The sequence below is a fragment of the Prinia subflava genome, chromosome Z (assembly GCF_021018805.1).
Source record: "Prinia subflava isolate CZ2003 ecotype Zambia chromosome Z, Cam_Psub_1.2, whole genome shotgun sequence".
Taxonomy (NCBI): Eukaryota; Metazoa; Chordata; class Aves; order Passeriformes; family Cisticolidae; genus Prinia; species Prinia subflava.
The window spans coordinates 21,079,215-21,093,817 of NC_086283.1; the positions used below are offsets into that span (position 1 = coordinate 21,079,215).

General features: G+C 39.2%; 1 protein-coding gene across 1 annotated transcript in view; it reads right to left on the reverse strand.

The window, feature by feature from the left end:
* LOC134563860 (connector enhancer of kinase suppressor of ras 2-like) overlaps positions 1-14,603 on the reverse strand; it is a 169,935-nt gene that overhangs the window by 59,630 nt on the left and 95,702 nt on the right. The window contains exons 6-7 of the mRNA XM_063422240.1: positions 12,492-12,611; positions 3,616-3,675 (exon numbers count right to left, since the gene is read on the reverse strand). Coding sequence (XP_063278310.1) covers positions 3,616-3,675; positions 12,492-12,611 — 180 coding nt within the window. The remainder of the gene's footprint in view (positions 1-3,615; positions 3,676-12,491; positions 12,612-14,603) is intronic.

Genomic DNA, 14,603 nt, shown 5'->3' on the forward strand with positions numbered 1-14,603 from the left:
GCTGTGAAATAATGATAACTGGTCATATTCATAAGGAACAATGTTTTTTCTGATAACATTTGATGAGGTAATTCCATTTGCCATTCCAGTCTAGAATTCCAACTGCTGTTTTTGACCTGTTGAGCTATTCCATTGTGTTTTCTGATAACATTTCATGAGGTAATCTAGATTTCCATTTGCCATTCCAATCTAGAATTCCAACTGCTGGTTTTGGCCTGTTGAGCAATTCCATTGTGCTTAGCTGAGCAGTCACAACTTTGTTGGGAATACCCTGGGTGAATTCACATCGCGTGGAACTAAACGTGTTACAACACATCCCAGGACAGGGCTGGAGCAGCCACATGTGGGACAGAAGTCAGGGCTCAGTCCTTCACAGAGCAGTGGTACTGCTGAAAGGAACTGAAGATACTCGGCACACACAGGGTATTTACACCTTCAAATGCAGCTCCAGCACTTCCAAGACAGGGCTAAATGAACCATTTGAACACAGAATGTGGTAATTTACAAATGGATGTAAGGGACTTGCCCTTCAGGAGATGTTATGTACACATACTAGTCACGTAATTTTATGATCCTGGCATTGAAAAGCTCCCTTGTCCTAGACATAGCTTGTTCTGAGCGCACACGATGGATTAAAACCCATTCAGGAGTCACTCAAACACAGCCAACTATTATTTTACATATAATTTTTAGATGCTTTGATGAAATCTTAAATCTATGAGAGAAATCAGGGGCATTCAGGAGATCAGCAGGTTAGGAGTAGAGAGCTGAGAATTCAAGGCAAATTGTTTGCACTGTACACTGGCTTAGAAGAGGTTCTACTGACACACAGCACACCAACCTGGCATTCAGGAGAAAAAAACCCTCAAAGAATTAAAGATCTGAGACATCACCTTGGAAAATAAATCCCAGTGGAAGTTGGCTGTTCAGCCAGGAGACTTAGACAAGGTGGGAATTTTACTCAACTCGTGAGATACAGGGTCAGAGAAAGGAGAGGACTGATTAGCCCTTGTCAAACAGAGCTGAAAATTTTGAAGCTAAAGAATCCTCCAGTTCAAGTTCCCTGCCAAAAAACACAGACTCCTAGGAAAAACACAAATGGAGCCACTTGCAGCTAAAGGGAGTGGCCTGGCTCTAATCCTGATGAAGAGCTGCACAGAGAAAGAGCTGCTACCAAAATATACCTAAGTGCCTGGATATCTCCTGGAGCCAGCCTAAAACATAAACTGTTAAACACAATAAACACATGAGCCACGTGTCAAATGCTAAGGAAGAAAGGATTTATCTGAACTGAAAGTGATGAGTAGAAGTTTATGGTCATGACCTCACTGCAGGCAAGAGCTCCTCAGCTGCACTGTCTTCAGTCAAAAATCCCACTCCTTCCTTTTGTGAATGGAGATAAAAAATGTAAGGTAAACAAACAAAAGGAACAAAGAGAAGAGGAGGCAATACAAGAAAAACCCAAATTGCCACGGATGAGGAAATGACTGCAATTATTTCTGAGTAAAATACCAGAGAGACTCACTCATCTCTGAGGGGCCAGGTGGCCCCCAAGGTCAGCCCCTGCTGCCAGAGCCATGCAGTGCTCTGAGAGCAGGGAATGGCGTTTATTGCCCAATCAGCCAAGAGGGCAAACAGCCACTACTGGACATGGTGATTCCCAGTGGGACTGGGCTACTCCAAGCACAGCTTTGACCTTTTTTGCCCACTGCTGGTTTTTGATTCCCAGCCTTTCTCTGTCCAACACCAGCCTCATTCCACCCTGTCACCTGCCTGGTCTCAAACAGGGCTTTGGTCACTCCTGAGCTAAACCCTGGGCAGAGCAGTCAGACCTCACCTCCTGCCCCTGAGTCCTTCTGCACTACAACAAGCAGGATTTTACCCCACACTTCCTGTGGATGATGTGGAGAACCACCTGGCTCCAGAGCCATGTTCTCCTTTTGGTGGAAACTTGTGGAATTTTGGCAGCCCAGGAGCAAACATGGACCAGAAATGTTCCTGGAATTCAACGTGACTTTAACAAACTCTTTGGCTTTAAATAGGGCATGAGAGGTAAGCAGGAAACTGCAGTAAACACCACATTCATAATGTTTAACTTCAGCTGATGTTACTCAGAAAAGCAAAGGCCTGGTTCTTTCTCTTTTTAGCTGCTTTCCTGACTTGGATGAGGCTGAGCTAATTAAACACTGGCTCTGAGGTCAATTATCCCTTCAAAAGGAATGAAAAATCAATTTGCTGAAACACCAGAAGTTAAAGGTTTTTGAAGCTGGTTTATCTGCACTTGTGATTACACTTTTAGCAAAACCAAAAATGCAACTTTTTCTGGTGGTGTCATAGCAAAAAAATTTTGACAGTCAAAATAAAAAAAATAAAAATTCTAGTGGCTGGCAATTTAGTAACTCTTCCTGTGAATTTCAATTGTAAATATATCAATATTTCCCCTACAAACTGCATTATATTTCTGAAATGAATTAGAATTACTGTAAAAAAGTGGATTAATTACAGCATGAGTAATTCAATCTATGAACATAATCTCTCCAACACAATCAAGATGGATCAGTCGTAATTTTCAGGACCCAAGATATACATATAGTTATTTTTAGACTTCTAAATGCTGCCAATGGTGACAATATAAACAAACAAATTTCAAGTTTAATTTGCATTAGAATTGTCTTCCCAAATTGTGACATACAAATCATCTGGCTTTCCATGGGTTTGCCCTGACAAAACCCATACAAAATACTCCTCAATGTATCTAAATCAATTAAAATATCCCACATGGAGCTCACCCATATGGGCCAGCAGAGCACTGGCACTTGCCAGCCAGGATTTACATCTCACAGAGCTCATTTTATGTTCCTTGGGCGTCAGCAATCCATAATTTCAATATCAGCTGTACAAAATCTCAACTTGTCTCTTGCCCAGCTCTGAGCTTTGAACAGACCCGAGCCTGAACGGGAGCAGTGGGACTAAAAGACAAGATGAAAACCAGAAGGGTCGTGTTATGAAGTCTGTCACAGTAATTAGATGGCAGCAGTTGAAGTCAATTCAATTTTTTCAAATTTATAATTATGAACTGCACGTTAAGAAACAAGGAGGATGTTTATAAGATGTGCTGCTGTTCCTGGCACACTCATCAGTGTCCCTGGGATCTCTCACACAGATCTTTGAGCTGCAAAGCTCTCTGTGATTTTGTGTTTTTTAATACCTCTGGGGCTACAATGAAAATTACAATTGGTCTCTTCTGTATATTTACTGATAGAAAACATAAAATATAATATACTTAATATAAAGGAAATCACTTCTGCCAGAGAGAAAATGTGTGAATGTTGTTAGAAAGGAGCATTTGACGAATCACTGAGGGCAGAAGTTTGAGAATTTCCTTTATTATAGTGTTAATTATTAATAATTTCAACACAGCTGCTTTTCTATGTCTATTTTCAAGGGTTCTAAGTCTTTACAAAGGTAATATAATACACATACATTCAAAAGAAAAGAAGATATAAATACAAAGTGTCTTGATTTAAAACAAGCTTACATATTACAAAATGCACTGCAGATGCACAGAAAATAATTGTAAGCATAATGAGAGTATTTTAAAATAAAGAATCTTACATTTTCTGTTGTTCCTGTGATTACATGCAGCCCATCATATGTTGATTTGATATACATTCCCTGGAAAAAAAGAGCAAAAAGGGTAATTAATATTTGTAGGAAACAAATACAGGACATTTGCATGATAATTAAAATAGTAACATTTGAACACACTGGAAGGAACTATGGTCAATTAACATTCTCAAATCTAAGTCTAACAAATCTATATCAAGACCACCACAAATAGCAGTTTTCTCATTTGATGCTTTTTTTTTTTTCTAAAGTTGGTGAACAGTTCAACACCAGGCATCAGCAAAAAAAACTTGTGCCTGTTCAGTAGTTGAAATATTTAACCTGACCTCTTTTTATTACTAGTGACATAAAAGAATTATTGAAAGCATGAGCAGGAGTAGTTTTTAAACTTAAATGCTCCATTTTCAAAGAGTTCCTGATCCAGTAAAAACTAAGCCTGAGCCTAACTCAGAAGAGACAGGAGCCAGTGCTCACATTGCTAATTTATGGAGGGAAATGAGCTTAGTGAACTAAGTGGAGCTTTGTAATTAGTCCATCAAGAATTCTGCTTCAAGGAGGCAACTGACAAGATCGAGAGAGACAACCAGAGCAGGGATCTGTGGAGCTGAACACACTCAGAGCCCCAAATGTCAGGGAGGCTCAGTGGCTCATGTGCTTCCCTCTCAGGAGCCAGGTCAGAGCTTCCCATCTCTTCACACAGCACAGTTATCCATCACATTTTGAAATCTAATTAATCTAATTGGTACGTTGTGCTGCTGATATATTATTCTTTCAATAGTTCTGCATCACCTTGTGCTGTTGACTCCAAAGTTGAGTCCCCAGAACTAATGGAGAACATTTTGTTCAGAGAAAACAATTTTCAGATTCCTGAATGCTAATGAAGATCTTCAGGCAAGGTGGGGAGCACAAACACCACCTCCAAACCCCTCGAGAAAAATGCAAAACTTATAAGTCCTGCAAAGTTAAGGTGATATTGCTCTCTGCAAGTACTAAACTTGAAGGTTAAGAAGAGATGAGCAAAACTCTTTCTGACAGTGGGAGAATGAGAAGCAAGATACAAGCTGAAACTCTGAAAAAGGCATTATTTTTCAGTTTTACCATCAGGAAAACAAAACACTGCAACAGGCTTGCAAAGCTGTGGAATCTTAGTTGACTTGGAGATGGTCACACTGTGACTGGAAGAGGCCCTGAGCTGACTTTCTCTAGCCGGGTCTGTTTGGATTTTTCCCAAGAAAATCTAACTTTTACCTTAATGTAACCTAATTCCATTTCAGCAAATTTTAAATTTATTGAAATCTTAAAAATAAAGATTGTCCAAACCTGATTGCTGGCTGATTGCTTAACTCTGTTGCATAGTAAACTCTGCTTTAGATTTTACTCCCCATCTGACTTGTTCTCTTAAATTAGTCTGCTTTATAAACAAATTCATTTGTAAAAGCCAAAGATCCAAATTCAATCTTGCCAGTCTTGAAATAAGCTTCATAGAATGGGATTAGTTGGAAGAAAGAAGCTGCTGGTGAACCTTTCAGAATTTCCTTTTTTAGAGCTGTTTAATTTTACCAGTGTTTGCTGTTCTGTTGTCTCTGTGGTCCCTTCAGCAGGTAAAGAGACAAGAGTTCTCTCTGCCAACTCAAAGACACAAACAGGAGCACTGGATGCTGGAAAAACTGAAGGCTCCCATGGACAATGGGATGGTGAATCTCCATCAAAAATCTGGAGCAGAAATTTTGCCCAACTAGTGTGAGTTATGCTGAACTTCCACGGTGAACTTTTCATAAGAACATTACACAACATTCCTGCTCTTTCAGCACTTGGTGAACTTCAGGAACACACTTCCAGCCACACTTTTATATCAAATTTAGTATCATAGTCCTAACATCCCACTTGCTTTGACAAGACTCATTCCCAGCTCAAAAAACCCAACAGATTAAAATCTTTTAAGGCCACAAGAGGACAGAGTGATAAACTTTTCACTAAATTTTAGCACTTATTTCTTCCTAAAGTTCTTAGACCCTGTGTATTTTTGGAAAAAATCAAATTGTAATTTTATCTCTTAACAGATGCCATCAGAGAGATATAAAACCTGACTAATCACACAGAATGACCCTACATTTTGTTATCTGCTCTTTCATCCTAGTTATTAAAATTTAAGAATATATAAAAAAATAAACAATTGTAGGGAATGACTCATAGCCTTCCAATTATACTACACAGAGCTTTAATCCTTGTTTTACCAAAAGAAAAACAATGAGCTTGTTTCTTGTTGACCATTACAGGAGTAGAGCATCCTCTTGACACATGTCTTACCTGAAAAGCTGGAAAGATTATTCTATGTAAAAAATATAGAAGTTCTTATATTGATTTTTACTTCATATGTTTCAGCTTAGGCAGTGATATCCAGAGAATTGTTTGGTCACCTCAAGTGAAGTGAGCAGGTACATGCACAAGTTTGGCCAATGTGGCAGAAACCCCTCTAGAGCAGCACCTACATCTGACATGTGCACAGTGAGTCCTGCTCTGCAGGGTTATCCTCCCTCCCTCCTTCCAGTTTCCACTGCTTAACTTTCCCCCCAGCTCTCTGTCCACCTTCCTCCTGCTCTGAAAACTCGAACGTCCATTCCTGTCCTACCAGGCCTCTCCTACCATGTCCTTCCCTATCACAACCTACTCCCCTCTGTCCATCCCAGTGACTCAGTTCCCAATCTTCTTTCTGTTCCTTTACTGATCTGTTTCCTGCCCTTAGAAGCAAAATATCACTGGAGTCCTTTTTCAAAATGATTAATCTCTTTCTTTTCAAGAGTGGGGTTTTAGTCTCTCTGGTTTATTCTTGAATGTCAACAATAATCTCAGAGAAAAGAATAACAAGCCGTACCCATTATCTTGAGATCAGGCAAGAGTCAAGGATTCTCAGTCTGTGAAGATGGCTCAGACTGGTCAACATTTAGAAATAAATAGTTACTCTTTAATAACTGATGTGTCAGACATAAACTCTGAAGAATGACACTGACCTATGTTAGAGAACAAGGAAATGTTTCTCAGGCATCAAGTCAAGAAACCTGACTGCTTCTGAGTAAGTCTGCCACTGTCCCCTAGAGACAAAATGAATTAAAGGTTTTTAATTAAAATCTGACCTTTGAAAACATATGGGAAGGCATCAGCCATTTAAAATCCCATTTTGAAGAGGCTTTTCCCCAGAAAACAGCATATCCAGTTGTCAGGGGAATTTCCTTGAAAATTTTCTTGCAGAATCATCTGGTTAATTAACCAGGATATAATGACAGCAGTGTGTTTTTAAGTGTCAACAATTATTCCAGCACAGGGAAGCAGTGACAGCAAAGATGCAGATTGTAAAGCCACAAATAACCAGGGAAGGCTTGCACCCCTTGACCTTTTGCCCCATAAGAAATGATTCTTTAATCTTATTTCAATTGTCAAAGTTACACAGATGCATTTAAACAAATGCCATGATAGTGCTCTGAGAAGATGAAAGAGTTTTTTGTTTAAATTTCATACCATTAAAAAGTCCTTCTCAAAAATTTTTGTGCCGTATATGTTGCAGTCAGTTGCCCAAATGTAAACACCTCTACTTTCCTTCCTGCAAGACAACTTTCACTTCTCAAAATACTGAAGATAGTAACTTCTTTTATTCTTCTGTATAAGCAGATTTGGGGTTGTTTTGGCTTTTAGGCTACGAGAACCTTTATATGTCAAGCATGATGGAAATTTGTCAAGTTTCTGTGAGCCTTTAAAAATAATTCTAAATAATTAGATGAACACCCTGACAGTTTTAGGCCAGGCATATTCCCACAAAAAAGCTGCCTCCATATTCTACTTTTTCTTCTTGCCTTCCTTGCAATTCCTTTCTTGTGAAAATGGGAAAGATTGGCTTCCATCACATTAAATTACAAATGTCACAGAAAGAGAAGCACTATTTGAAAGGGTGCTGGACACTGGATAGATGACAATAATCCGTCATAAAGGAGGTTTTGTTCATCTGACAGCTTGGCTGTTTGTTCAGCTTTTTTGTTTTTCCAACATTACACAGCTGGTTTCATAAAAAATTTTATGCTCACAATCTTTGCTTTCCTTAAATTATTAGAACGAAACAGGAAAAGTTCCCTCTACAGAAAAATTAAGAAGGCTCTTGTTATTAGCAGTGTACATCTTAATTAAAGTGTGTCAGATTACACTGTTTCTATCAGCAGGGGGAAGCTCAGATAACAGAGAGAAAAAGAATAAAAAGTGAAAGAAAGAGGGATAAAAGTCCTCCTTTATTCTAGAAGAAAAGAAGAAAACATTCCACAGACATCAGAAGATACAAACCCAAACAATGAAACCCCAACTGCCTTCCCAGTTTAGAATCTCCTACTTCAGAGGAATCATTAATCTCATCAAATAAGATTAAAGCTGCATGTTACACAGAAGTATCTCTGGATAGATGAGCTGGCCATCAAGTTCAGAAGATTAAAAAAAAAGTTTCATCTGAAATAATACTGGCTGTAATAATCTCTCACTATGGACAATCCTCAGTCATCCAAGAGCAGGAGAGGGGAAAAAAACCCCCAAACCTCAAAAACTACTCTATGATCCCATTCTATAGCTCTCTATCCAGCATCTCCAATAAAATGCTGCCTGTTTATGTGACAGCAAAACTGCTCCAAAGCTGGCTCTGGCCATAGAAGGAGGTAAATCACAGCACGGCTCTCCCCGCCTTTCATCAACTTTCATCCCCAAGGTTTTAGCAGCAAGCTCAGGAGCTGCCAACAGCAACCCAGACTCCTGGCTCAAGGGCTTATTGTGGATCCATCAAGCCAAAAAATTTAAAGTGGGGAGGCAATTTTCTTAAATCACAAAGTTATTTTATTCTATTAGATTTCTGAAAAATATGTGTGCATGTTGGGCCGGCTCTAACAGTGATTCTCACAATTTAATACTTTTTTAGTGCAGGAATTTTATTTATCAATTGTTTGAAACAAAGCACTGCCTTCCAGACATCTTCTTCATGCTGATTATGCTGTGCACTTCTCATACCCAGTACTCCAGTTCAGGAGAAAAAGTGCTTTACAATCCTTGAAGTTAATTCAAAATGAAATAGAAAATACATGCACCGTGTTTCAGTATTTGCCACTGAAAAATCAGAGGCAAAATAGGGAAAAGGAGGAACCAGTTTGACCGGTGAAGCTGGGGAATGAACAGAAAAAGAGAGGGAAAAGCCCAATATATTCTGGAGGCCAACAAGTGCCCACAGAGATCACGATGCAAACAGAGTCACCAGGACTTGGAACAGAACCCAAACCAAGTGCTCCCAGTGCAAATTCCTTTGTCCAGCAAACTGCCAGGAAACCACAGCACAGAGAGTGTCCTGGGAAGGCTGGAGATAAGGCCACGTTTTAATAAAGCTGAATGCAAAAGAAGGTATTTTAGAGAGGAAAAAAAAAAAAAGAGGGTGACTAGAAAGCTCATAAAAGCACAGACAGAAAGTTAGAAAATGCTAGAACTGAAGATGCATATTTCAAAGACTTAAGAGTCCCTTTGTGAAAATGCTTTATGATCCAGAATTTATTTACACAATTAAACACACAGACACTGCCCTGCAGGTGTTCTGACTCTGTGCAGCAACTGCATGGACTTGGACCTGGAAATTAATTCCAGTTATGTGTGAGCTTATGCAATGTCAATAGGATTCCTTGGTTCATTTTGGGAAGAAATTAGAAGGCATGTAATAAAAATGTTGCAAACGGAGTTTTGAAAATTTGGGAAGACTCATAATTTAGTCAGCTGAATATCATTCCAGATAACTGAATTCTTTCATAAGTCTGAGTGATTTACGATACACTTTTCTCCAATGGCAAATAATTGTCTTTGTTTTTTAGGTGCCAACCCTGGATGAACACTGTTCTCAGTAGCTCTGAAAATCAGAGCTATACTTAAACCCAAGAGAGCCTGTCTTTTAAATTTATGCTACAAAGGTAACAAATGTTCTGAAAAATTATACAGTAATCCGCTCTTGAAAACCACATTTTTGGTGATTTTGACACCAACTGCTGTGCATTAACTTCCTACCTCTAAAACTAAAATTACAGTATCCCTTTCACAAGTGTGTTGTGAGGATGAATTAATTAGTGTCTGTGGAACATTCAGTAAGGCCATATAAAAAATAAATAAAACAATTCATGATGAAATTAGTAACTCCAGGGACTGCAGAGCTTAGCTGAAGTGTGGTAAATCAGGCCTCAACCCCTACACTGAATGATAAGGATAAAAATGGAACTCTGAATACTTTCCATTCACTGAATAGTGCTCATTTTTCTCTTGAATGGAGCAGATATCCTGTGGAAAAAATCAGCTATAGAATCATGAGAAAGCCATTTGTAATTCATTACTCTGTTCTATATTTGATTCTGATTAATGTTTTCTTTTCCTTTTCACATGATTTTTCTTTTATTCCCATTTATAGTCCTTTTTCATATTTTCTTCTAAACAGAACACAGTGTCAGCAAAATTGATTACAAGGAACTTTCCAACCTAACACGTTACAGCGCCTTCACAATTAGGCACAGAAAACTCACCCATTCACTGTGATTTCACTTCATCTAAGGGAAAAAAGGGGGAAAAAAAGGAGAGATTGCCTGGCAGTTTTGATTGCAGTATTTGTCTCATGTCCTCTGTCAGCATTGCCCACTCACTGCTCTTTTGTTGGCTCTTAACTTGTGGGCATGTTGTGGGTGGAGAACCACACAGAGGTTCTTCCAGCCCGAGTCCATCCAGCCAGGATCATTCTAGCACAAGTCCTGGCTGCCTCAAGTTCTACCAAGAAAAAAGGGGAATGTGAACCACATAAAAGGCCTCAACATCTCAGCCAACACCTCTCACCTTAGTCACTCTAGAGCTTAAATCACACTGCAAAACTTCATGGGCCATTCCTGCCAAGAGCTCCTGACAGACACCTGCCTCAGCCTGCACACCAGGAAATCTCCACAGGAAATGCAAGTTTTGGGGTAGATTCCACTCCTGTCCTCCACCAGTCTACCCCTTGTCCAAGGTTTAGAGCCATCACTGCATGGGAAGCACCAGCAACACCAAGTCCTGCTTATTGCACTCCATCATCTCTGAGGAAAATGCAGCTCCTTGTTCAGCTCCTCTGCAGCACTGATAATGAACATTCTCCTAATTAGACCAGCAGAAATACATCCCATTTCTGCATAGAAAGGAAAGCCATGCAGAGTGCTGGCCTGCAGGGTGTAGTAATCCTTATGCAAGTCAAAAGCACTGGGACATTCACAGCATATCTCATGCAAATGTACTGACCTGTATTTCTTGGGTACCCTGAACTAACCCAGAAATCAGACCTGGAGGGGAAACTGGGCCATAAAGGGAACACATTTGGCCATAAGGATGCAGCAGCACAGCAAGGAAATTGTATCTGTGGTCAGGATTACACACTGGGCTGAGCATCTGCGATGCCACGGAATTAAAATTAAATGTGGTTTATGCTGTGGTAATGTTCTTTGTTGACTAAATCAGCCTAAGAATAAAGTGAACTTGTGCAGACACACAACACCCCCTCATGTTATTAAAGTATGTCATCCTCAGATTAATAGGCATACCTCAGAGTAATTATGCCCTTGTAACTCTGACAGTATTTGCATATGACGCTCGTTGCTATTCAATGTCAGAACAAAGAGGAAGATGTTGGAATCATACAAAGTGTCTCAACTAACAGAAATTTAAAATCTGTAAATCACACTGAACTACAAACAGGAAACATGTCATGAGGTGTAGAGTGGCACTCAAATGGATTTTGATTTGTCAGTTTGGGGATTTTCTGTGGACAAGCCTCACAGCTGCCAATTTCACTCCCCACTTCCCCCTTTTTTTCCTCCCAAAACTGCTTCCTTCAACCCAGAAATAACATTCCTGAATTACTTTTCTTGTAGGGAGAAAATAAAAACAAAAAGAATTCTGAGAAAGCAGCTGAAGGCAGTCTAGGAGACTGTGCTGGGAAAAGCAGCCTGGCTGTTGAGGAACATGAGTGAGAAGATCTCAGTGCCTGCAGTGCCACATTCCACTCCAGCTTTTGTTGGGATCTTGGGATCCCAAGTACAATCTTTACATTGTTCCTACAGCCCACCAGTATCAAATGGTTGCAAAGTAAGGGACTACAGAGGGTAGGTAGAAATCTTTACCCACTAACCACTAAAATGTCACAAAAATCCGTTGTCCATAAAAAGGTATCAGTACATTAATATTTAAAGGCTGTAGCCAAATAATTCTGAAACTGTCTCTGCAGAACATTTCACTGCTGTGACCCACCACTAATGCAGAGCAGCTGGGATGTCCAGAGCCATCCAACCAGGATGCTCAGTAAGCAACAATTTACAAATAAAAGAGATTTATTTTGTTCCTGGGATGATATTTCTGAAAGTTTTATTTGAAGTGATCATTAGGGAGACATATAACTCCATTTATGCAACTCCAAGACCTTCCACTAATCATTTTGAAAGCACATTAATGACATTATTTAATTTTATTTGTATGCGTTTGCATTTGGAGTTTATTTCCGTACATTCCAAAAACTGCAGTCTGCCAATCAAAGGATCATAGATTTAACTACTCATACAGTTACATGTAAAGCCCACAGTAAAATAGGTTTTAATTTTAAAAAACCCCAAACAATCCCTCTGTTTAGATAAATGTCAGTTAAACCACCTTCAGAAATCTGATTCGGTTTACCAAAAAGATTAGGACATTGCATGAAAATACATTTTGATTTCTTGATAAATTCAAAAACCAAATCACCCCGAAGAACTGAGGCTCATGCTGGGCATTCTAAGAGTTAAACTTGAAACTGCTTTGGCACTTACCAACCCCTCACTGGGCATGATGCTGGTCAGGTGAACGACCTCAAGATGTGCTGACTGGGACACCAGAGAGTCCGATGAGAGCGAAATGATGTGGTCACAAATCCCCGACAGAGTTTTACACTACAAAGAAAAACAAGTCAATAGAATCCCTCGTATCGAACTGGAACTACAAGTGGAGAAATCCTTATTCTAAGAACAAGCCAAGAAAAAAGAGATAATTTTAATTCTTAGCACTGTAAAAACTACAGGTGTATGAAAGTCAAGAGCAAGTCATTAAGGGAACAGAAAACATCCATATATGTCAAGAAAATGTACATGTATGAACAGTTCTGCTGTAGAAGAACATCTGTATCTCTAAACTATCTTCTCCACTCCAACCATGTGCACTTTAAAAGCATAAGAACAAACCCAATGAACTTCATCTTTATGATCATAAATACAATGGAAGCAGAGTGAAATAAGTAAAAATAAATGTCTTATGCAACTGAATAACCTATTTTGTCTACCAAATGATGATATCATACCTACCAACTGTGATAATTAGGTGAATTCTGCTCCTCAACTTGGAAAATTTCCTTTGTTAAAAATTACCCTGGCAGAGAAGTGCCTTAGTTAACCCATTTCCTGAAGTAAAATTCTTATGCATCTTTGAACACATCCTTTAACTGATATTCTACATCACCTCAACTATGCAATGATTTTGTTATCCTGCCTTCCAGCTAAAGATCTCAAATCTTAATGCAAATCCACAGAAACACCTTCAAAGCAGGAGCCCCATTGCATGGACAGTAGCAGTGGGTCTGACAAATTAAACCCATCTGTCAAAGCAAAGTTTGTAGGTCAGAGAGGAGCTGAGCTGAACTCTCAGACAAGATTCATGTGGAAAGATTTATTCCCAAATGTCTGTGTGTTGCTTAAAGCACTCTCCTTCAAAAGGTCTATGCCTGAAAATGCTTGAACCTAATGTGAAAGAATTCATTTAACAGAACTTCAGGATGTGTTTCCGGTCGAGGCTGTGCTGCGTGCATCTATTTTGCTTTGGGGACTGTACTCTCATTTTTCCTAATTATACGAAATCCCAGTGAAATCCCTTCAGGGAAGTTTTTCTTTCAGGCATTTGCAAAAGCATGAGGCTTTCTAATATCTCATTTGACACTAACCACAGAAGTTAAACAAATAAAGTTGTCACAATGAACAAGTTAACTGCCTAAATTTATCGGTTGTATTTCCATTCACTGTGCAGTTACTCATCTGGAAATCCAAGGACAGCTCTGGAGCCCTGGCGGTGGCATCTGGATTTTGTATCATCTGCAAGATGCAAAGCATCCCACTGAGGTATGTGCGACTGCAGTTAAAGGTCACCATTTCCACAAGTATTTCAAGCAGTTTCAGCCTGGGGCCAGAACCCCTGACCAGAACTTGGGTCTCATCTTCTCCCAGCAGAGAGGGAGAAACTCAAAAAATCTCCAGTGTAGTGGGAGCTGCTGCTGTGTGTGAGTACATTCTCTATCCAGCTTTTGAATTACTGCCATGTCAGTGCCATAATTACCATGCCACTGGCCAGTGCCAAGATACTACCATAATTTCCAACTGAAAACCTCTCTATGCCTAAAAATGAGAGCATTTGCACAGATTAGTTGCAGACAAAATCCCTGAGAGAACAACATTTTCTACTTTTTATCTACTTTCTACGTTATGCATTTCTACATAATGTGTTAACCTTAGAGTTGCCTCATGAAAATACTTTTTTTTAAGTAAAATATATAACAAAGAAGTTTTCATCAAATCAACCTGGTCTGTGGAAGGTGTACCTGACACTGTTAGAATTGTGGGCTGAAAGGTGTAAAAAATTTTATATATATATATATATATATAAAAATCTGTGTGTGTGTATACACACCCCAAATCCCAGAAGGTATCAGGTGCTTTTAAAAGTTCTATTCATACCCAGGTTTGCAATAGTAAGCATCTTTTTTTCTTCTAAAAGTCACTGCACGCTTTCTAAATTTAACAGCACATCAATGTTTTATGACAGATTTTAATCCCTGCTGGAAGCAGAGTATGTGCAAAAGGCTTTAAAAAAAAGAAGAAAAAAAAGGAGTCAGGCACTTG